The sequence below is a fragment of the Lipotes vexillifer genome, unplaced genomic scaffold, assembly GCF_000442215.2.
Source record: "Lipotes vexillifer unplaced genomic scaffold, Lipotes_vexillifer_v1.1 scaffold366, whole genome shotgun sequence".
NCBI lineage: Eukaryota > Metazoa > Chordata > Mammalia > Artiodactyla > Lipotidae > Lipotes > Lipotes vexillifer.
Genome location: NW_006780143.1, coordinates 2,674,957 through 2,699,035, shown reverse-complemented (window position 1 = coordinate 2,699,035; position 24,079 = coordinate 2,674,957). Strand labels below are relative to the sequence as shown.

Genomic DNA, 24,079 nt, shown 5'->3' with positions numbered 1-24,079 from the left:
TTATCTATACTTATTCTCTCCAAATTCTCTCTTGCTATTCTTTTTTTCTTAATCAGGCTTTTGTTCCTAACGCTCTGCAGAACTATTTTCGTCAGGATCGGTGACTTCTTGTTCTTAAAGCAAAGAATTAATTCTTCGTCCTTATTTGACATGGTTGATCACTTCTTCCTCCTTGACACTTTTTCTTTTATTTCCCACTTTTCTGGCTGCTCCTTTTTTGTCTTCATTGTCTCTAAACCCTGTTATAGCCTAGGGGTCAGTCTTGGAACTTCTCATTTTCTTTCTTTTTTTTCTTTATAATTCTTTTTTTTTTTTTTTTTTTTTTACTGGAGTATAGCTGATTTACAATGCTGTGTTAGTTTCAGGTGTACAGCAAAGTGAATCAGTTATACATATACACATATCCATTCTTTTATAGATTCTTTTCTCATACAGGTTATTATAGAATATTGAGTAGAGTTCTCTATGCTATACAGTAGGTCCTATTATCTATTTTATATATAGTAGTGGTTATCTATTTTATATATAGTAGTGTGTATATGTTAATCCCAAACCCCTAACTTATCCCTCCCCCCTCCCCTTTCACCTTTGGTAACCATAAGTTTGTTTTTTACATCTGTGACACTACTTCTGTTTTGTAAATAAGTTCATTTGTACCATTTTTTTAGATTCCACATATAAGCGATATCATATGATATTTGTCTTTCTCTGACTTACTTCACTTAGTAACATAATGTCTAGGTCTATCCATGTTGCCGCAAATGGCATTATTTCATTCTTTTTTATGGCTGAGTAATATTCCATTTTATATATGTACCACATCTTCTTTATCCATTTCTCTGTTGTTGGACACTTAGGATGCTTCCATGCCTTGGCTACTGTAAAGTGTGCTGCAATGAACATTGGGGTACATGTATATTTTGAATTATGGCTTTCTCCAGATATATGCCCAAGAGTGGGACTGCTGGATCATATGGTATGACTTCTCATTTTCTATTTACACACATTCCCTGATCTCATCCTGTCTCCTGGCTTTTCAATACCATTTATTTGCTGTCAACTTCCACATTTTATCTCTAGCCCAAAGTTTTCCACCAAATTCTTAGATTATGTATACAACTTAATACCTCTACTTGGATATCTACCAGGTATCTCAAACTTCATTTTCAAACTTGATCTCATTTTCCCCCCAAATGTCCTCCTTCCAGTCTTGCCCCCTCAGTCAATGGCAACTGCACTTTTCCAGGTGAGGCCCAAAAGTTTAACAGTCGCCACTGACTGCTCTCTTTCTCTCACATTGCACATCCAATCTGTCAGCAAATCTCATTGGTTCTACTTTTACAAGAGATCCAGAATGCAACTACTTCTTTCCACTCCCACTGTTACTCTGGTCCAAGCCACAACTAGCCCTTGCCTGAGTTATTACAAGAGCATACTGTCTCCAAGTTTTCTTTATGCTCCCCCCCTCAGTCTCTGCAATGCAGCAGCCAGACTGATCCTGTTAAATATAATTCAGGGCATACAACTACTCTTTTCAAAACCTTCCAGCGGCTTCCAATCTCAGAGTAAAAGCCAAAGTCCTTACAATGGCCTATAAGGCCTACAAGATTGAGCAACCTGTTACTTTTCTAACCTCATCTATTACCTTCCCTCTGGCTCTACTCCAGTCACGCTGGCTTCTGTACTGTTCCTTAAAAACCTGAGCATGCTCCTGCTTCAGGGCTTTTGCACTAGGTCTCCAGGAATGCTCCTCTGCTACTTATCTTCATGACCAGCTCCTTCTGCCTTTATTCAAAAGTCATCTTCTTGGGGCTTCCCTGGTGGCACAGTGGTTAAGAATCCGCCTGCCAATGCAGGGGACACGAGTTCGATCCCTGTTCTGGGAAGATCCCACATGCCATGGAGCAACTAAGCCCGTGCACCACAACCACTGAGCCTGCGCTCTGGAGCCCGCGCACCACAACTAATGAAGCCCATGTGCCTAGAGCCCATGCTCCATAACAAGAGAAGCCACCGCAATAAGCCCGCACACCACAACTAGAGAAAGCCTGTGTGCAGCAACGAAGACCCAACATAGCCAAAAATAAAAATAAATAAAATAAATAAATTTATTTTTTAAAAAAAGTCATCTTCTCAACAAGGCCATTTCTTTATACTATTTAAAACTGTAAAACCCTCCACAACACTTCCTATTCCCTTTATCTGCTTTATTTTCTGTGGCCATTAACATACTATATAGTTATTTATCTGATTTATTATCTTTCTTCCACCCACTCTCCCACTCCAGAATGTAAACTCCATGAATTCAGAGGTCCTCAATAGATGTTTATTAAATAAATGAATGAAAAGGGTGAACCGTTTAATACATATCATGGCAGGAAATGCAGCGTGTGGGTACCTGTATTCTGCTACTAACAATTGACAAATACAGTATTCGTCTGGACCTGAAAATACTTTAGATTCACTTGGGGTTGACACTATTCACTTTAAGTTTTTTTCTTTCCTTTCCTGTATACAGTGTTTTGTGTATTTATTTATATTTTACTTTACTTTTTCATGGTATGGAGTTCTTATTTTTTACCTTTAATTGATATGCAACACTATAAAAATAATTTTTGTTTCAATGTTTGGTTGATACATTTGTTTTAAGGGTGTGCCCATGGGAGGGTTATGCTGAATTATTAAGATCAGGACAGAGCCATAAAAAGCATTAGAATTTCATTCTAATTCTCTGAAAGTCTCAAACGCTTAAAAATGAGTAACTACCTATTTATTTATAACTTAATTTCTATAAACATTTTAATTCTATATTACTATTGGAAAAAATGATAAAATAGGTTCATTATAAGAAGGTGCAAGCATTATTTGAGAATTGCAAATGTCGCTTATAACATTGGAGAGTCTGTTAAAATAAAAAAGCTCAGGGACTTCCCCGGTGATCCAGTGGTAAAGAATCCGTCTTCCAATGCAGGGGGCATGGGTTCGACGCCTGGTAGGGGAACTAAGATCCCACACGCTGCGGGGCAACTAAGCCCACGTGCCACAACTACTGAGCTCACGTGCCTCAACGAGAGAGCCTGTGTGCTACAAACTACAGAGCCCATGCCCTGGAGCATGCGCTCCACAACTAGAGAGAAACCTGTGGGCCACAATGAAGAGCCTGTGCCACAATGAAAGATACTGCGTGCCTCAAAAAAGATCCTGCATGCTGCAACTAACACCCGACGCAGCCAAAAAAAAAATAAATTTAATAAATAAATATTTTTTAAAAAAGTAAGAAAGCTCAATTACTCCTGGACATTGCCAGTTTATATTCTGTATTTCTTCAAAAAGTCCCTGGTATCTACCCATTTTAATGTTCTTTTCTCATAGTTCTACTATTTTCATAGCTAATAAAGAAAAATGGAAAAGATATGTCCAGGGAAATATTTACACTCACATGCTGACATAAAAATAACTCAGTGCCTATAGCTACCATATGTTAGGTATAATGCTAAATCCACCAGGAAGCAAAGGGTCCACTGCTTACAGTGTGTAGCTGTATTACCCAGGCAGTTTATCTCACCTTTCTAGAACTTAGAGTCCCTATTAAATGGGACTACAGTGTCTACCTCATAGGATTATTGTGATAATTAAAACAATATAATGATTGTAAAGCAATGGCATAATACCAGGTATACAGGTAAACACTTGACAAATGTTAAGTGATATATAAGATAGGTATTGGTATTTTAGTTAAGGTTCTTTTAGTTTCAAATAACAAGGGTTAACTCAAGCTAGATTCCAAGTATTTAATATATACTTACTGAGCACTTACTATGTGCTTTCCTATGTGCCAGGCACTAGGCTAAGAACTGGTAAGAAACAAGGGGAAATTTATAACACAGATGTGGGACGGCACTTAGAACCTGAAGGCAGACTTTCAGATGAACTTCATTCAGAAAGAAATGGAACTGGGAATTGGAAAGTTGCTGAAAACCTAGGAAATATTCTCTGCTTTGCTACATAGAGTTGACTCTTGAACAACACAGGGATTAGGGGCACTGACCCCCTCGTAGTCAAAAATCCACCTATAACTTAACCATTGGACTTCCATATCTGCAGTTCCACATCTGCAGATTCAACCAACCACGGACTGTGTAATACCATAATATGAACTTACGGAAAAAAATCTGTGTATAAGTGGACCTGCTTCTAACCTGTGCTGTTCAAAACAAAAAAATCAAAACAAAAAACAAACACCTGTGTTGTTCAAGAGTTAACTGTACTTCTCTTTGCAGACTGGTTTCTATTTTCTTCTTAGTAGATAAAGAAGTTTTTTTCTGCAACAAAGTTTAGACAGTGGATTGAAGATAGCCACCCATGTGCTACCAAGTTCATGTGATACTATTCCAGCCTTATGGAAAGACTGCTACTATTTTCTCTTCCTTTCATTTTTTTATCTTAATTCCAAAGTCCTGACAGGGATCAAGTAAGTGTCCATCCTTGTTTAAACATGGGGGTAGCTAATGGGGTCACTGTAAGTTGAACAAATATTCCAAATGGCATCTACAGCAAGTATTATCCACAATTTATAAAAGAGGAAGCTAAGACTGAGAGGTATGAGTTACTTTCCCACGTTCATGTGGGTAGAGTGCCAGAAACAGAATTCAGATCCTGAGGTTGTATAAGTGCAGGGCCAGCATATCAAAGTGCATGCCTTCTTCAATTCTGCATCTAAGAAACTTTGCTTGCCTCACCCTAGTCCCAGCTCTGCTAATGCTTCATAGTTCTTTCACTATGTTCCCTTACTAAAATGTAGCACCTTCACAACTTTCAAAGAAATGCAAAGTTTAAAAAAAGTTTCATGGATTCAGATTGTAAAAGTTTTTGCAAAGAACATGAAATAATGTTATGTTCTTATTGATTTTGTGTATAAACTATTTGCCTTCCAGAAGACACTACTAAAAGCAGAAACTTACCTTCCCATTCTGTTGGGATATCCCCTACTTTATAGTCTATTTCTCTTCTATTTGCTGATTCTACAATTCTTTTCTCTCGAATAGTTTGTCCTGTAAGACAAAAGTGATTATTACATTTTTAAATGAACCCATGACACAGTAGTTACTACACGAAATATTTTCTCTTTAGATATTACACACCTCCTCCTATGATAAGAGAATTAACAGGGAAAAGAATAGATTCCATTTAGAATTAGGTATATTAGAAAAAGCAGTTTCTATACTTCAGAAATTTTAAATTTCCTACATAGTATGCAAAATTAATTTTGGTAGAGTAAGTCTAGATTCTGTGTACACAAAAAGAGAAACCAATTAATCTGCAGGCCAATAAAAAACATTTTAATAAACAACAGAATGTTTAACTCCTTCAAACTCTGCAGGTATATATATCAGAGGTGCCAGTGGCTGCTGCTACTGCCTAAGGGAATCAACATTCATGGCCCCAATATGGAAAATAATATGGAGGTTCCTTAAAAAACTAAAAACAGGGTTATCATATGACCCAGCAATCCCACTCCTGGGCATATATCCAGAAAAGATGAAAACTCTAATTTGAAAAGATACATATACTACAATGTTCACAGCAGCACTATTTACAACAGCCAAATATGGAAGTAACCTAAGCGCCCATCTACAGATGAATGGATAAAGGAGATGTGGTATATATATATATATATATATATAATATATATATATATATATATATATATATATATATATATATACACTATGGAATATTACTTGGCCACAAAAAAGAATGAAATATTGCCTTTTGCAGCAACTTGGATGGACCTAGAGATTATCATACTAAGTGAAGTAAGTCAGAAAGAGAAAGACAAATACCATATGATATCTCTAATCTGTGGAATCTAAAAACTAATACAAATGATCTTATTTTCAAAACAGAAAGACTCACAGACAGAGAAAACAAACTTATGGTTACCAAAGGGGAAAGGGAGGAAAAGGAAGGATTAATTAGGAATATGGGATTAATAGGTACAAACTACTATACATAAAACAGATAAGCAACAAAGATTTACTGTATAGCACGGGGAACTATATTCAATATCTTATGATAAGCTAAAATGGAAAACAATCTGAAAAGTATATATATATACATATATATGTATATATATAAATATAAAACTGACACTTTGCTGTACACCTGAAACTAACACAATATTGTAAAACAACTATATATCAATTAGAAAAAAGAGCCTTGATTATAACCTTTCAAAGCAGCAGCAGCTTTGTCAAAATGGTGATTTCAAAACATATTACTTTGTCATTGAAACTTTGATCCTGAGGAAACCAGGTAAGTTTCTATTTCCCAACAGTTAAAAAATGTGCCTGCCTACTCCAGGGAATGCAGGCTAAAACAGAGAAAGTATTGGTAGGTAATGATGAGAGGAGAAGTATGGCTTAACAATGGTCAGACCAGTCAAGGAGAGAAATCTGGGCCTTGCAAAATACCACTTTCTCTTCCCACTCCTAGGCCAACCTTACACTATGCCAAATAGACTGGGTCACATAATTCAAGAAATTGACTTTGTTGACTGCAAATCTCTCTCCTAAACTACCTGAAATTCTACATTAAAAAATTCCTTCGGGACTTCCCTGGCAGTCCAGTGACTAAGACTCTGCGCTCCCAATGCAGGGGGCATGGGTTCCATCCCTGGTCGTGGAACTAAGATCCCGCATGCCGCAAGGAAGGTACAGCAAAAAAAATCCTTCAATTGCAGACAAGGAAATTTCTAGGAGTGACTGTGCAGGAGAAAGGGAGACACAAAAGGGTAGCCTAAGAATACTGAGTGGCTAGTTTTATTTCCTCTGCCTTAGTAATAGTAAGTGAAAGGCTAGGATTTCCTAGACAAGCCATTAATGGCTAATAACTCTGAGATGAGCTCAGGGAATCTCTGAATTTTATTATGGACTCATTTAACTGGGCTGATTTAATCCTAATACAGAGGTTCTCCAAGTTTTATAAAGAGGAGTTACCTTTTGCTTATCTTATCCAATAAATACACAGGAGGACAAGGGATTAGTAGTAAAGTCCCCAGGTTGTAGGGACAAGAATTAGGGCAAAAGGAGCCTCTAACAATGACAGCTGCATTACTCTCATAGCAGAGGCTCAACATATATACATATATTTTTACTAAAATGCTATTTATATCCAAATATATAAACATATCATAATAACAAGTTACCATAAATTTAGCATAGACTAAATTTACTAAAGTATGTTTACATTACAATTTTCAAAATGTTTGAAAGAGTCAAAATATCTGTGTCTTCATATATTCCTTATCTAAATACCAGGATGTAAGTGTATCTTTTTAGCAATAACAAGTACAGAAAAGAAAATTATCATCTAAAATACGAAATGCTAACAGATGGCCTTCTGAAAGTACATGTGTGTTCTATAAGCTTTTAAGTGTATGTCAATGAAATTTAGTGCATAGGGAGAGAACAGAGAGGTCTACCATTTCCAGCAGCACCAATAAATGCATATATAAGTAAGTATATCTATATGTCTGTGACATAAAAATTAATTTTTTATTCCTACCCTCAAATTGATAAACTTCCTTTGTATCCTAAGAGTTTTAAGAATCAAAATTCATACCTATTTTTGTGTATATGGAAAGACAGGAAGAGTAATTCATGAGTTAGTCACAGAGAATTGCTGAAAAAAAACCTTTGTTTACAAATAGATGACATCAAAGGTTTATGAAATGCATGTACACATCTTTAGCAATATAAAATAAGGCCATTAATTTATTGAATAAACTCTTGGTAATCAGATATGGGCTTTTCCCTCCAAATAAATTGTTTTAAGACTACTCCATTCTGTACAATTTTTATGAATTGGGAATAAAACTTATGCCTCCCACTGAGTAAGAAATTATGCACAAATTGTACACTTGCTCATTCTAATATGCTTTCATACAAGAGTTGTAAAGACAATCCTACTTCTCATAGCAAAATAAATTTCCATCTAGTAAATGGAGCAAATTTAAGTACTTACTCAAGTGTCAAAATTTTAGGGTCTAATTTACATTTAAAAATTAACTTAGGGGGCTTCCCTGGTGGCGCAGTGGTTGAGAGTCCGCCTGCCAATGCAGGGGACACGGGTTCGAGCCCTGGTCTGGGAAGATCCCACATGCCGCGGAGCAACTAGGCCCGTGAGCCACAACTACTGAGCCGGCGCGTCTGGAGCCTGTGCTCCGCAACAAGAGAGGCCGCAATAGTGAGAGGCCCGCGCACCGCGATGAAGAGTGGCCCCCACTTGCCACAACTAGAGAAAGCCCTCGCACAGAAATGAAGACCCAACACAGCAAAAATAAATTAATTAATTAATAAACTCCTACCCCAACATCTAAAAAAAAAAAAAAAAAAATTAACTTAGGGACTTCCCTGGTGGCGGAGTGGTTAAGAATCCACATGCCAATGCAGGGGACATGGGTTCGATCCCTGGTCCAGGAAGATCCAAAATGCCGCGGAGCAACTAAGTCCGTGTACCACAACTACTGAGCCTGCGCTCCAGAGCCCGCAAGCCACAACTACTGAAGCTCGCAAGCCTAGAGCCTGTACTCCTCAACAAGAGAAGCCACCGCAAGGAGAAGCCCACGCACTGCAACGAAGAGTAGCCCCTGCTCGCCGCAACTAGAGAAAGCCCGCGCGCAGCAATGAAGACCCAAAGCAGCCAAAGATAAATAAATAAAATAAATAAATTTTTAAAAATTAACTTAATAACAAAAGCTTTTAATCTAATATATGTATAGGTTTAATAAGTCCTAATACAATAATAAACAATTGACAGTGGTGTACTCAATGAATATTAAGTAAAACACCATATTTACATGGTGTTTTACTTAATATTAAATATTAGATTTAATTAAAACAGTCAAAATAAAAGTTTGAATTCACGTAGACCATAATGATCAATGGTATACGGATTTAAAGACTGTGTAAGTAACAGTACAATTTCCCAAACTTAAAAAAATTTAAAGCTACCTGCCATTGAACTGATTGCCCTATGACGATAGCAGATTTCCTATTCCTTTATTTAAAAAAATATGGAATCCATTCAGTTAAAAGAAAAAAAGGCAAAATTCCCTTTCAGGTATCAGGTAGATGATGGGTTTAGGTAAAAGATGGATTTCATCTGTTCTACTGGGTTTCTGGGATAGAGTAAGAACCCTGGACACAGACTCAGGAAAGAGGAGCTAGAGCAGAGTCCTCAACTTCAGTCATTCAAGTGCCAGCTTTCCAATTTTGGTCACACTTTGTAGTATTATATTCCTAATATTTTTCTTTAATTTGTCTTGCTTTTTCTTCAATATTCACTTTTTACTTTACCTCCCCCCAAAAAAACCCATGAAATCACTGACTAAATACACTAGTTGTATTTTGTGTTCAAACATACATAAAATAGATATATCTTAAAAATGTAACAGGCTGTCTTTGTACCTGCTGAAGTCATCTTGTAGACTGCATTTCGAAAACCACACTGGTCTATAGAGACAGGCCCAGCAGAACATACAGTGATACAGGGCATAGGAACCAACATACCAGTAAGAAATTCCTGTGGATAGGAAACAGCTGATGAACATCAAAGTCTTGCCTGGATTGTGTTTACCCTTCATTTCATAAAATCCTATGTTATGTACAATCTTATGTTATGTTTGAAAGAAGAGGGCAGAGATCTTAGAAGTAGGAAGGGAGTGGTACTTGTCTGAGTATATACTTCTCAATAAGTTTGAAAGCATGCTAATGTTCTGTATATTCAAAAAATTAAATCAACATGGATGTGAAAGGGAAAAAAAGAAGGAAATGAAAGCAAACTGAAACAAATAAACCCAACTTTATTTCAGACTAATAACATAACCACACCGAATGGGGAAAGAAAAGAAAAGTGGTATGTGCCTATGTACCCTAACTTTCAGGAAGGAAAAGAACTGCAAACACATCCTGAACTGTTTGTAGTATGCTTGTTTTCTGTAGTGGTATGGGCGAGGCAATTCTGAAACTACTCTAGATATATTATATGATTCAGCAAATGAGTAAATCTGTTAATGTTATTGGAAGCAGGGTTCTCATTGAGGAAGGACATACAGATATGTAATGGGGAAAGGTAAAAAGGTACAGGGGTCAGATTGAAACTGGAGATATCAGTTACTTATGATGATGAATAAGATAGACAAGTATTTATACACAGATATATGTATTTCCATGTATACATATGTATATATTTTCCTGGTTCTATTTGCAGAAAGAGCCTAGAAGCAAAGACCCTAATAGCAATAAGGACCCCTAGAGCCCAAATCTTGGCCTCTACGCCATTATCCATCAAAAGAAACCACGATTCCTCAGAAAATGGCTGATTCCAGGCCTAGGGCAGGGTGGGTTCAAGATGAGCCTGGAGCATCTTGCTATGTCAGAAAATAAGAGTTCTCAAAAAAAAAAAAAAAAAAACAACAATGATAATAGGGGCCTATCACAAGGACTTAAGGACCACCTTAAGGGCCAGCTTAGCTGACACTGGCTAAATCTGGGATAACCTGAGCACCAAAATAATCCAGGAATTATAGAGCAGCAGTTATCAAAGTGTGATAGGGGAGTCTGAGGGGTACTTATGATGCTTTTAAGGTGTCTGTGAGGCCAAACCTATTTTAATAATACTAGATGTTATTTGTCTCTTTCACTTTATTTTTTTCATGAATGTACAGTGGTGTTTTCCAGAGGCTACATGATATGTGATATAGTAACATACTGAATGAGGAAACAGATATGAAAAATCTAGCTGTCTTTTATTAAGCCACACATTAGAGGATCTGTAAAACAAAGCAATGCTACTCTTTTCTCTAAATGTTTCTGTTTTGGAAAGTATAGTTACTTCTGATCAAAAATATATTCTTTCTGTAAGCATTTATTACATTTATTAGGGTTTTTAATGAATTAAACACTTTTAAAATTCTGTTTCAGTTTCAATATGATAAATATTAATACATATCTCATAAACAAAGCTTTTTCAACAATTGTGAAGAGTTTAAAAGGATCCTGAGACCAAAATGCTTAAGAACTATATACCACTGGGAAAAAAAAAAAAGAAAAAAGGAACCCATAAAGGTAAACTACTAAAGATATAGATAAATAGATGGACAAATAAATAAATAGAGAATAAGGAGTCGTTGCTTACCACAGTGCTAATGAGTAAATGTGCAGCAAGTGCCAGAGCTGGAAAATCATCATTTTGTAACCATCTTGATAAAGAATGGTTCTTGCAAGAATCTTTAATGGCAGGAGATTTTGTCTTTTGTTTTTTACTTAGAAAGAATTTCCCTTTCCTCTACCTACAGTGTGTTCTTACACATTTGAAAGCTGAACAAGACTTACACATTAAAAGGATGGTTGGGTTAGAAATTTATAAAATTTCTAATTTGGTACCTCAAATACTGCCTTCGTAGGATCTTAGTGATCCTACTGATGAGTAAGACCCTTGACAGGTACCAGTCTGAGGCAGGTGACATCAATGGTCCAGAAGAATGAAACAGCAGACTTAGACATTTCTCCTTCCCTGGGCCACTGCTCCTTCCTTAATCCATCCACACAGGCCAGGGAAAATATTTAAACAGGCTTTAATCTTTAAAATTTGAATCATCAGAACTCACAAGATATCTATTACAGTGGAAAAGGAATTTTCTTCCATCAGTACCAAATCAAAGGTGAAGGCCTATATTGGTCGTGACCCACTAGCACGTGTGATCTTGGTGAGGGTTTTCAACCAGCTGTCTACTTCCAGCCCAATATTTCCCACTGGTGGGGCACTGCGAGGAGAGATGAATGGAATTCAGAGGTGACTTTGGGGTGGAAAAAGAGATTGGGCTGAGTAAAGTGACACATCTCTGAGACAGCTATCCCCCTGAAAACAAGCAAGATTCAGGCCTTTGATGCCTGACAGGAGCCCCTGGCTTGGAGGAATGGTAATGAAGTAGGTAGGATGGCCAAGGTAAGACCCTTTCTGTCTGACTGATGTCTGGCCCTTTACCCCAGTGGCAGAGATCAGTGCAAACCAGGTGATAATTCTAAATCAGTTTGTGTGGTGATGTATAAAAGACTGAATTTTGCATACGAAAGGAGGCTTAGAAGTGTCGATGCATAATATATGAAAGCAAGGGCCATTGAAAGCCAAGAACCATACTACATATGCTAGATTTGGGGACTTTAAACCTTGTTATTCTGAACCCTTGTAAATTTTTTTAAACAACATCAATTAAGAGTACTAAAATAAGAATCCTTACACTGAAAGTCATTTTCCCAAAGGACTTAAAGCATAATTTGACTGAAGTTACTCAGATGTAGCATTTTTTAATTAAGAACCTGCTATGTACCAGGCAATGTTTAGGTGCCTTTCATATGTTATCTCTTATCTTTAAAACAATCTTTTAGAGATGAGGAAAAAGAGGCATCGGGTGATGAGATTATCCAAATATACATGGCTAATTAAAGTAGTATAGCCAGTATTTGTACCTAAGTATTTTTCTGACTCCCAACAGTACACATTTTCCATTTAAGATTTTAAAATTAGCATTTACAAAGTTTGCACATGGTATCATTACAGATATCCAATTAAAAACTAACATTTTATTCATAACTATCATAAGCTATTATTTTCCCAGAGTGATCAAATGAGGCATTCCTACTTGAAAATGTGATGAGTCTATAATTTGACATATTCTACATATATTTATGTGAGCATGGAAGACTATCTCAGCAGGTCTCAGCAGGTAATACTTTTTTAAAAGCAATTAAAGAGAACTTCCAGATAAGCTTTCAGAATTTTTAAGACTGCCAACTAGTTCAATGGACTACCTAAAATCTTATTAGCTTCCCCATTCTTACAGTTTTCCCATACGGAATCTCAGCTTCTTCTATCTTAGAAAATTATATAAAACAGTTGGTTATTCTAAAATGCTTTATATAATATGGTTTAACTTTTCAGGACCCAAAAGCTGAAAGGTCTTAAACTACACCCAGAAAAACAGCACAAAAATCCCAAGGGACCTATTTCCTGTATTAGCATAAACATTTTGTGGCAAGTTTATAGCACACCAATATTCTTTTGTTTAAATCTGATTTCATCAATTTTTCAAAAGCCATCAATAAAACTTAGGTCTGAAAGTACATAGGAAGAATATCGCAATTTAAGAAAAAAGATGAATCTAATGCAAATTGTATCTGTGCTTTCCACATGGACAATAAACTCTTATTTACTATTTATTTTTTTAAGAGTTCCATAGTAATATTATAAGCAAACAAAAATTTAAAGTTCCAAAATGTTATTCAACCAACAAATATATATTAAAAGAGTCTATTACAATAATCTAGAAAGATTCAAAGTCAAAAATTAAACAGGTTTTCTGATTTCTGATTCTAGTCCCAAATCAAGCACATAAGTCTTAGAAATGTCTAGTATTTTACTTCATTTACTGCCTTTCCATTACTGTGGAAATCAAACATTGAAAATTATTATGTTTTTAAAAATAAAAACACTTAAATGTTATATAGAAAATCATTTATTTTCTAAACTGCAAGGAATTTTTGATTCTCAGAAAAAGTACAGCTGTATTACACTTGCCCCTCACCCCCCAAAAGAGGTAATTATTAAAAAGAAAAATTCAAATGATGGATTCATACTATTTAGGCCATGTAACAATGTGTTCACTTTGAAGAGCTGAAAGAGAAGCAGCCATTTCAGGTTTTCATTGATGTGTAGGAAATCAGTATCTTGAAAGTACTTTATTCATCTAATACATTCTACAGTTCTTTGTAAAGCTAAATTATCTTCAATGTATAAAGTATATTTATATTGAGAATTTGAGCATTTAAGAAAATAACACAAAAAACTAACATTATGTGATTCTGCTGTGACTACATCTGAATCATGACAGATGAGTTAAATGTCTTAAATACACATAAAAAAGGAAGGAAAATAAAGGGGGGGGTAAAAAATTTTTGTAGCCAAATTAAATAGGCTTTAAGCTATTATCATATGGAAATTCTAGGTTTTAAAAAGACTATCTTATAATGAGGAAATTTATGACTGACTGGAAAAAAATTTCCATGTTATAGTGAAAGTTGCTAACTAAACCAAGCAAATTCCAATATGGTACACCCTTAATAAAAAAAGGAAGAGTATTTTCTCCTCTCAAAATTAGCAAACACTCACAGTGTGGTATAAACCAATATGATCAAGTATTTGATTTCCACTTTGAGAATCCAACTTGAACACTTGGGGCTGTCAAGAGAGAGGTAAAGAGAGAAACCGAAGGAATTAATTTTTAAAAGTGGCAAATATTATCAGAATTTAGAGAATTATAAAATTATGCCACTTGTAAAGCTTGGGCCTAGCCCAAACTATTTTCACATTTGAAATTTCTAGATCCAGTTTCACAGAAATCAAATAGTACTTGGTATAGATGACCAAAGATCTTAAAAGCAGGGGCTTCCCTGGTGGCGAAGTGGTTGAGAGTCTGCCTGCCAATGCAGGGGACACAGGTTCGAGCCCTGGTCCGGGAAGATCCCACATGCCGTGGAGCAGCTAGGCCCGTGAGCCACAACTACTGAGCCTGCGCGTCTGGAGCCTGTGCTCCACAACAAGAGAGGCCGCGATAGTGAGAGGCCCGCACACCGCGATGAAGAGCGGCCCCCGCTTGCCTCAACTAGAGAAAGCCCTCGCACAGAAACGAAGACCCAACACAACCAAAAATTAAATAAATAAATAAATAATAAAATAAAATAAAAGGAGTAGCCCCCACTCTCCGCAACTAGAGAAAGCCCACGCGTAGCAACGAAGACACAATGCAGCCAAAAATAAATAAATTAATTAATTACATTTTTTTAAACAAAAAAGATCTTAAAAGCATCAAGGACTGCACTGTTAGCTACCATTAGTAACTCACAGAATATATGACAGTTTTAAATATGGATAATTTAGTGAAAATAAATAAAGTAAATTTTGTGATATATTAGTCTTAATTTTAAAATATACATATTTATTTATTAGTCCGTGAAATTACTAATACCCTTCATTAATCTATTTAATTTGGTTACCATCAGGCACTACTTACTAATGAACAGAAATCTATTCTGATATAGAAAAAGACCACATAATCATTTAATAAAAGCTGATATTCACCAGCTTAACAGGAACTGTACAAGTATCTGTGAACCAGATTTCTGAGTATAAAAATTAGGCTCAGTTGGTAAGAGGCAGAGGTGTCAATAATTTTCAAACTCTTGTCTCTAAAAATACCTTCTTTAATAGAGGTCGAATTTATGAAACTGTTCAAAGCAGAGCTTCTCTGGTTGAGGCAGGCAGGGGACATGGGTTCGAGCCCTGGTCCGGGAAGATCCCACATGCCGCGGAGCAACTAAGCCCGTGTGCCACAACTAATGAGCCTGCGCTCTAGAGCCTGAGAGCCACAACTACTGAGCCTGTGTGCTGCAACTACTGAAGCCCGTGCGCCTAGAGCCCGTGCTCCGCAACAAGAGAAGCCACCGCAATGAGAAGCCTGTGCACCACAACGAAGAGTAGCCCCTGCTTGCCACAACTAGAGAAAGCCTGCGCACAGCAACAAAGACCCAATGCAGCCAAAAATAAAGTAAATAAATAAATAAATTTATTTAAAAAAACAAAATTAGATGACATAAATTTTACCTTCATTCTCTACTCCAGATTCACTGGTAGAAAGACACGCTAATAAACTGTGATTTCACCAAAAGGAAGGCTGTTAGGAGCATGAAAAGGTAAGATTGGTCTCATTTTGCTTGTCAGGGTTGCAGTAAAGGCCATTCATTCTGCTATTTTTACCTACTTATTCCTTATTTTCCATTGATATTAAAAAAGATAAAGAAAAACAAGTTACAAATAGTGAAGATTTGTGAAATGGTAATATTACTTTAAGATGGGTATCTCCAAAATTACTGTGTACATAAAAGTGGGGACTGCATCTATTCAAGAGTATACTGGTAATGCATGTCAGGATATTACCTACAAAAGAATCAAATAATTGGACTTAAAAATTCTGTTTTAGTAGTAATAAATGATAAAACTTAATATTTTTTCCTACTCTGCTACTTCTTTTTAAGTTTCCAGCATCTAGAGATCACATAATTTAGTCTAATTTAGCAACATATCAATAACATTTTGTTAATGCGATTTTATTCATCAGTATTATCTGACTCATTTAGAAGATGAGCAGAATCATATTTATTGAGCAACATTTATATGTATGATACTTAGTTGACAATACTTCCCACATCCTCCTTTCGGTTTGGGCCTAGAGCAACTTAACTGTTGTATGACAATAGCACCACCTATTGGCTGGCAAAGGGATTGGAATAATCCAAAATACCACCTGCTTCCTTGCCCTTCAGAAAGACTAATGCATAATTTGGGCTCTTCTTTTCTTCATTTATTATTAAACCACTTGAAAAAAATTTCAGCTGAGTTAAACCCACTTGAAAAAAATTATTTTCTCATATATATCGCCTCTTTTTTTCTCCTTCATGTCTCCTGTTAAAAACCTGTAGAGTTATTGCATCTCTCTTGATTCCATTGCTAACCAATGTGTTTTTGTTAACATGCAGCAGTTCAGATAAACTGAGGATTAAAAGGGTTTTGTGAATTATTCTGGAAAATGAAATGTCATTTATAACACAATTACTGTTGAAAAATGTATTGAATTTAAGCAAGCTGCTTATGTGGAATTTTGGAATTCAAGTAATTTGTAGGTTGGGAACTTGCTATAATACAAAAACATAAAAAAGCATTAAGACTCCCACTGTGGTTTCCAAGGCAAATAAAGGAATAGAATTCTGATACAAAGCAATATTGAATACACCTTTCCCCCTTTTCAGAGCTGATGAACATCTATCTGCCTTGTCCTGTGGAATTTGAATATTGCACTACACACAGTGGAACACTCAAAAATAATGAGATGTATTGCTATTTTGCAGTGGCTCATTAAAGGTACACGAATGGGGCTTCCCTGGTGGCGCAGTGGTTGAGAGTCCGCCTGCCGATGCAGGGGACACGGGTTCGTGCCCCAGTCCGGGAAGATCCCACATGCCGCGGAGCGGCTGGGCCCGTGAGCCATGGTCGCTGGGCCTGCCCGTCCGGAGCCTGTGCTCCGCAGCGGGAGGGGCCGCAACAGTGAGAGGCCCGCATACCACCAAAAAAAAACAAACAAACAAACAACAAAAAAAAAAGGTACACAAATGATATAGGAGAGAACATTAGAACCCATTATTTTAACTTTATCTCTATGATGAAAATAACCAGAATTACATCTATAACCCTAACCACTTAATGAGCTCCAATCATGAACTTGGATGTCCTTACACTTCTGTTATGCAGAGTTCTATATCTTTCTGTAATACATCCTTAGTATCTAGCCCTTGAGGTTGTCCTATATTCATGGTAAGCCCTATAAGTTCTCATCAGTGGAAATTTTGTACTGAAGCAGAGAAACATGTAAGATACCCCAAGCTAACTGATCAATATGAAGTCATTTTTATTGCCAGTACTAATCAAATAGCAAAGGGTTTTGTCCCTTGGCCTTTTCCCTGTATCTCAGTTCTAGAAACTGCTCCTGAAATCCTGATTTGAGCCCAATTTGTTACAGGCAGGGAAAGGGGGCTTCTTTCTGCCCCATATACACTGTAACCATAACTGCTCTCACCTATCTGGACAGAGCCTATTCTCGGTGGAAAGACAGACCCTACTCCCTTACACTGATTCCATGGTCTACTGAGACCTGTTTATGGCCTAATGCTGATGTCAACTGCCCAGGTTGCCAAGACCTCCTTTTGTCTTGCAAATCACCTGTCCAGGACTCTTTTATTGGCTCCCCAGGACTTGGAAACCTATGGTCCGGCCTGTTTAATCAGTAGTTATGACATCTACCTCTCCTGAGCCTCAATTGCTTTTCCTTTTAAATCTCTCAAATCTTTTGATAGTACTATTATTTTACTCATTTCTTAATTCAAAAACTTCAGTTGTTTTTACAAGATGAATATACTTAACATTACATTTTTATGGTTAAGTTGGTCAGTACTGTGTTTTTTATCACAAAAATTTTTTCAATTTTTAAAATTTTTAAACAACTTCAATTGATTTTACTACTGCTCCCCTCCCCAACAATGCAAACTTTCAACAAAATACATATACACATATTAACCTTCCTCTAATTTATTCTTTTTATCTCATTATTACACCACCACCCTCACCCAGGCCCTTCTTGTTTCATGCCTATATTAATAGAAAAACCTCTCTAACCATACTATATTGATGTCTATTCTTTATTGTTCAGAAATCCTTTCTTTAGGAAACCATTCATTATTCCATTCCTTTTGATCCTGTTCTGTCCACTGAGTTTGGTGGGGTTATCACCCCTCCATCTACAAGTAGGAATGTAAACTAAGTCTGGCCACAGTATTACATCTTTTTAGCCACAAAAAGTATGTCAGGGATGGGCACATGACTCCAGCTGGGCCAGTAAGCATGTTCCTAGAACTTTTGCTGGAGATTCCAAGAAAGACTCTCAACCTCTGTGATCATGAGCTATAAAGACCATACAGACCTGGAACTGCTGAGGCCAGAGCTACGCTACATTGTGGAGAAAACCTACCTATGAATGAAACCAATTGGGAGGAAGGTAGAGTCATGTGATAGAGAGAACACACCCTGATGACTGAAGCTATTTTTATTTTTATAAATCAAAACTTAGTCATACTCCTCCAAAATAGTTGTACAGACGATTGATCTCATAGCCATCGTGAAGTTCTGACTGGAAGGTTGTCCCCTTTTGAATAAGCTGCTACAAAGCTCAGAGTTGCAAGCCTGTGTGCCACAACTACTGAAGCCCGCGTGCCTAGGGGCCGCGCTCTGCAACAAGAGAAGCCACCGCAATGAGAAGCCCACACACCACAACAAAGAGTAACCCCTGCTCGCCACAACTAGAGAAAGCCCGCTCAGCAACGAAGACCCAAAGCAGCCAAAAATAAATAAATTTATATATATATTAAAAAAAAGAATATGCAAACATATTAAAAAAAAAAAAAGCTCAGGGTTGCGTTTGTGGTCCACTCTTAGAAAATGTGCAGGTAATTAGAGTTTATATTAAAGCCTCATATCTGGCTCCACTATTCCCTCACCCTGATTTTACTTTCTCCTTTCACTGCAATTTTATGCCTCTATCTTCATCTTTGAGTCTTCAATCTCATGTCTTTTCTGGAAGAAGGAAGAGAATGATCTTATAACACAGTTTTACTGTATCACAACTCTATCACTGTTTCTATACAAAACTTAAGATCCTACTGCATGTATTTTTCTTTATATATATATATTTTTTATTTATTTATTTGGTTGAGCCGGGTCTTAGTTGCAGCAGGCAGGCTCATTAGTTGTGGTTCACTGGTTCCTTAGTTGTGGCATGAGAACTCTTAGTTGCGGCATGCATGTGGGATCCAGTTCCCTGACCAGGGATCAAACGCGGGCCCCCTGCATTGGGAGTGAAGAGTCGTAATCACTGTGCCATCAGGGAAGTCCCAGCATGTATTTTTCTTAAAAGCAAAAATCCAGATTCTTCACCTCATTTAAAATATATATAAGTATAAATATAGTTATATATATAATAAATATTTATTTTTATAAATACACACACACACAAAGTACATAAGTCAAACACTTTACTATATATGGGAGAAAGAAAAAGAAGGTTCAAGTTGCTCACAGTCTGGTTCAATGGTGCCAATATTTTTTCACTATGACTCACATCAGACAACCTAATGGCCTCACATTCCCAGAGGCATATCAAGACACATGGTATGTACAATTCTCAGCATGATAGCAACAACTTTTCTCTTTGGCTATTACTGATCTGAGACATACTGGTGGTCTCAGGGGGGGTCAGATGGTTAAGAACAGAGATTGACTACAACACAGAGAGACAAGTATAAGAGAGAAAATGCTCTATGCTATACCACAGAAGAAAAAAAATAAGGTACTCAAAACTGTGGAGTAAAGACGAATGGAAAACTTTTGATAAGAGATACCTATCAAACAGGGGTTAGGCAGGCAAAGGAGGAAGAAAACTGAGATTATAAGGATCATTCCAGAAAATGGAAAGTTTAAAGAACAATTGGAAAAATAAAATAAAATAAAGGACAATTGGATTTTACACAGGGAAGATGGTGAAAATAATTCTGGGCATTTGAATACATGCTACTTTGTATAGTATGTCATCTTTCTAGCATCACTAAAAAAATCAGCTAATCCATATGATACCATTTTTAGATACACGAAGCCAATTCCTTCGAAAACCAAAATATTTCCAATCTGACCATTTTAATGAAAATAATGTTTAAATACTTTACAGATTTTTTTTCTGCTTTAGTAAATTAAACACCATTCCATGTACTCACTTTCTCTTTGGATCTCACGCTAACTATAAATAAGTCACTATACAGTTGACCCTTGGACATTGCTCAGGTTAGGGAACATAACCCTCTGTGCAGTCAAAAATCGCCATATAACTTTACAGTCTGCCCTCCATGTACGTGGTTCCTCTGTATCTGCAGATTCAATTGATCACATATAGCACTGTAGTATTTACTATCAAAAAAAATTCACATATAAGTGTACTCGTGCAATTCAAACCTATGTTGTTCAAGGATCAACTGTATATCGTACTTTAACATAAGTAGGTCTTACTGAAATTGGTTTTTTGACTTAGAAACTATCCCACTATATTATAATAATCCAGTTATTTCTTATTGCCAATCAGTATTACTGCCTCTAACTACTGTCTATCACCTTTTCACCAATCTTTTATGTGTAGAAAATTATGGGGAAAATTGGCAGAGAAAGGAATATTATCAAACTTGCTAAATCCCTGATTTGTTTTTGCACACTACACCAAGTTATTAGCAGCTCTGCTCTGAGGATAACTGTATTCTGTATAACGTTCAAAATACATAAATTTTGTGATTTACTTTTTTTTGCACTACCTCGAAAAGATTTTGCTTTGGTCAATACCTAGGCATGTTTTCCTGACTTCTCAAGCTGTCATAAACCTCCCTCAAGGACTATCATTTGGGGTATAATGGATTAGAAAAGAGTCAATTGGCACGTTATTAAAATTTAGACTTTTCCCATAATCTCAAAACAAGATTGTACATTCAATAATAATGTTCTCTGTGTTAAAGTTTGATTTAAAATATACTACTCTACCTCACACCTATTGATAGCTACTATTAACACCCCCGCAAAAAAAACTAATAAACAAAAAAATGGAAAATAACAAGTGTCAGCAAGGATGTGGATGGACAAACTGGAACCCTCATGCACTGCTGGTAGAAATGTAAAATGGTACAGATGCTATGGAAAACATTATGGTTCTCCTCAAAAAATTAAAAATTGGCTTATCATATGATCCAGGAATTCCACTTCTGGGCATATAACCAAAAGAATTGAAAGCAGGGTCTTAAGAGATATGTGTATACCCGTGTTCATAGCAATACTACTCACAACAGACAAAAGGTGGAAAGAACCCAAGAGTCCATTGACAGATTAATGGATAAACAACATTTGTGGTATACAGATACAATGAAATATTACTCACCCTTAAAAAGGAAGGAAATTCTGACACATGCTACAACATGGAAGAACCTTGATGACATTATGCTAAGTGAAATAAACCAGTCACAAAAAGACAAACACTGTATGATTCTACTTATATGAGGTACCTACTTTCTTCTATATTCATAGAAATAGAAAATAGAATGGTGGTTGCCAGGGACAAATGGGGAAGGCAGGGAAAGTAAAGTTTTTGTATAATGGGTATAGAGTTCAATTTTTCAAGATGAAAAGAGTTTGGGAGATTGGTTGTACAATAATGTGAATGTACTTAATACTGCTAATCTGTACACTTAAAAATGGTTAAGATGGTAAATATTATGTGTATTTACCACAGTTACATATGTGTGTGTGTGTGTGTGTGTGTGTGTGTGTGTGCACGAGCATATAAAATTTACAGTTTTGTAGCCCTGTTTTGACAATTCTTCAACTTTTGGTAACTAAGGAGCAGTCCCCTCAGAGGAAGTGAACGGACACATTTAAAAGGTCTGGGGTTTATCACAGAAGTAAGAACAAGCATGTTTTTCTATATATTTCATCTGTAGCTTGTTCTCCAAGTGAATTACAAACTCCTATATATAAACACAGTGTCTTCTGCTTATTGTAGACAGTCAATATTCTATGCCAGGCAAATAGAAAGCAATTAATGCTGGTTGACTTAAGAATGTTTGGGTAGCATGTTACTCATATCTCCAAATTTTCACCATATAATTTTAAAATACACTAGAACTGAAAGGAAACTTGGGAGATCCTAACAGAATCATCATCAAGCCATTTCTTAAAGCTCTTAAAAACCAAGGAATGGAAAATTATTCCTTCGTCATTCATTCAAAGACATTACGCATTAGGTTAAAAAATGTCCTCATAAAATGTTTTGGAACTAGACAGAGGTAATGGTTGCAAAACAATGTGAATTAACTAAATGCCACTTAAATATAAACTTGAGTCAAGGACAAACCATTCGTTGGCAGAGAAAATGGAATTTAAATTCTGGTCCATATGACTTTAAAGCCTGTGCATGTACCATTTTCTACTACCCTGTAGTGTCAACAAATATACAACCAAAATAGTTAAACTGCTTTATATGACTAAAATGTAAGTTTGGGTATATTGAATACTTGTCAAGAGCACAGTTAGCTGTGATGGAGGATAAAAATCCACGTCTTACTCCTTAAATACCTTTTTAGCACTTGATGAGATCCTAAATTACATGGACTAAAAACAACTTTTCCCTAGAAGTGAGTTTTTTTAATTTAAATCTTTCTTAATAAAGGAAACTCAAGGAAGACTGGGTTTATAAAAAATTACTATGTCCTCTTGTGACATATTTATACTATTTTTAGTAAAGGGCTACTTGAATATATTGACTCAAATAGCATATAATTAGAGCCTATAATACCACAGGGATATACTTGATCTTTAAAATTGCCAAATTAAAATCCTTTCTATATATATTACAAAGAATACAAAATTCTGATATCCGTCCAAAATGCTTAATTTTGTAGATTAATATATATAGGCTTTTTTAATGTACCTTGGCTCCCACAGAGAGATGGTAGGGGCAGATAGTTTTACTTTGCATGTTGTGTCAAAAGCAGCTTGAGACACAACCCACAAACCCTAAAAAAGCAGATCCAATTGTGAACAAGCAAGTAAGGGTATATACTGCCACCACTCCCTTCTCAAATCACCCATCTTAATCCACTCTGGTTAGACTCTGGTGTCCTTACAGTCTCAAAGATGACGTAATATTTTGCACTGCCTCATTGTTTCTACCAAAAGGATGAGTAACATCTAAATCACAAAGAAGAATGAGGAATGACACTTCTCCTCTACAACGTCTTCAAGAAAAGAACACAAAGGTTACAGGAAGAATTCTTATTCAGGTGTTACGATTAAGATCAACTTTTCTTAGATTGAGAAATAAGGTGATTAGCCCAGGTATAATGGTGTGAAGAGAGCTGCCTGGGATATAGCTTTTGACAACACTAACTTCTCAACGCAAATTATTAAACATTTCTATTACCTGTACCCTTAGGAAAATTCATTTATCCAAAAGGAATCCTAATTTTATAACTCTAATGTCTCATTCTTTTTTTAAAAATATATTTATTTATTTATTTATGTATTTAGGCTGAGTTGGTTCTCAGTTACGGCATGCGGACCTCTTAGTTGCGGCATGTGAACTCTTAGTTGTGGCATGTGGGATCTAGTTCCCCAACCAGGGATCAAACCCGGGCACCCTGCATCGGGAGCACGGAGTCTTACCCACTGGACCACCAGGGAAGTCCCTAATGCCTCATTCTTCACTTCTATAAAACAAAACCCCGGGCTTCCCTGGTGGCGCAGTGCTTGAGAGTCCGCCTGCCGATGCAGG

At 36.4% G+C, this 24,079-nt stretch overlaps 1 protein-coding gene across 1 annotated transcript in view; it reads right to left on the bottom strand.

The window, feature by feature from the left end:
* The window catches only part of NDUFAF2 (NADH:ubiquinone oxidoreductase complex assembly factor 2), a 188,229-nt gene that overhangs the window by 79,569 nt on the left and 84,581 nt on the right, over positions 1-24,079 (bottom strand). The window contains exon 2 of the mRNA XM_007453230.1: positions 4,962-5,051. Within this exon, the coding sequence (XP_007453292.1) occupies positions 4,962-5,051 (90 nt within the window). The remainder of the gene's footprint in view (positions 1-4,961; positions 5,052-24,079) is intronic.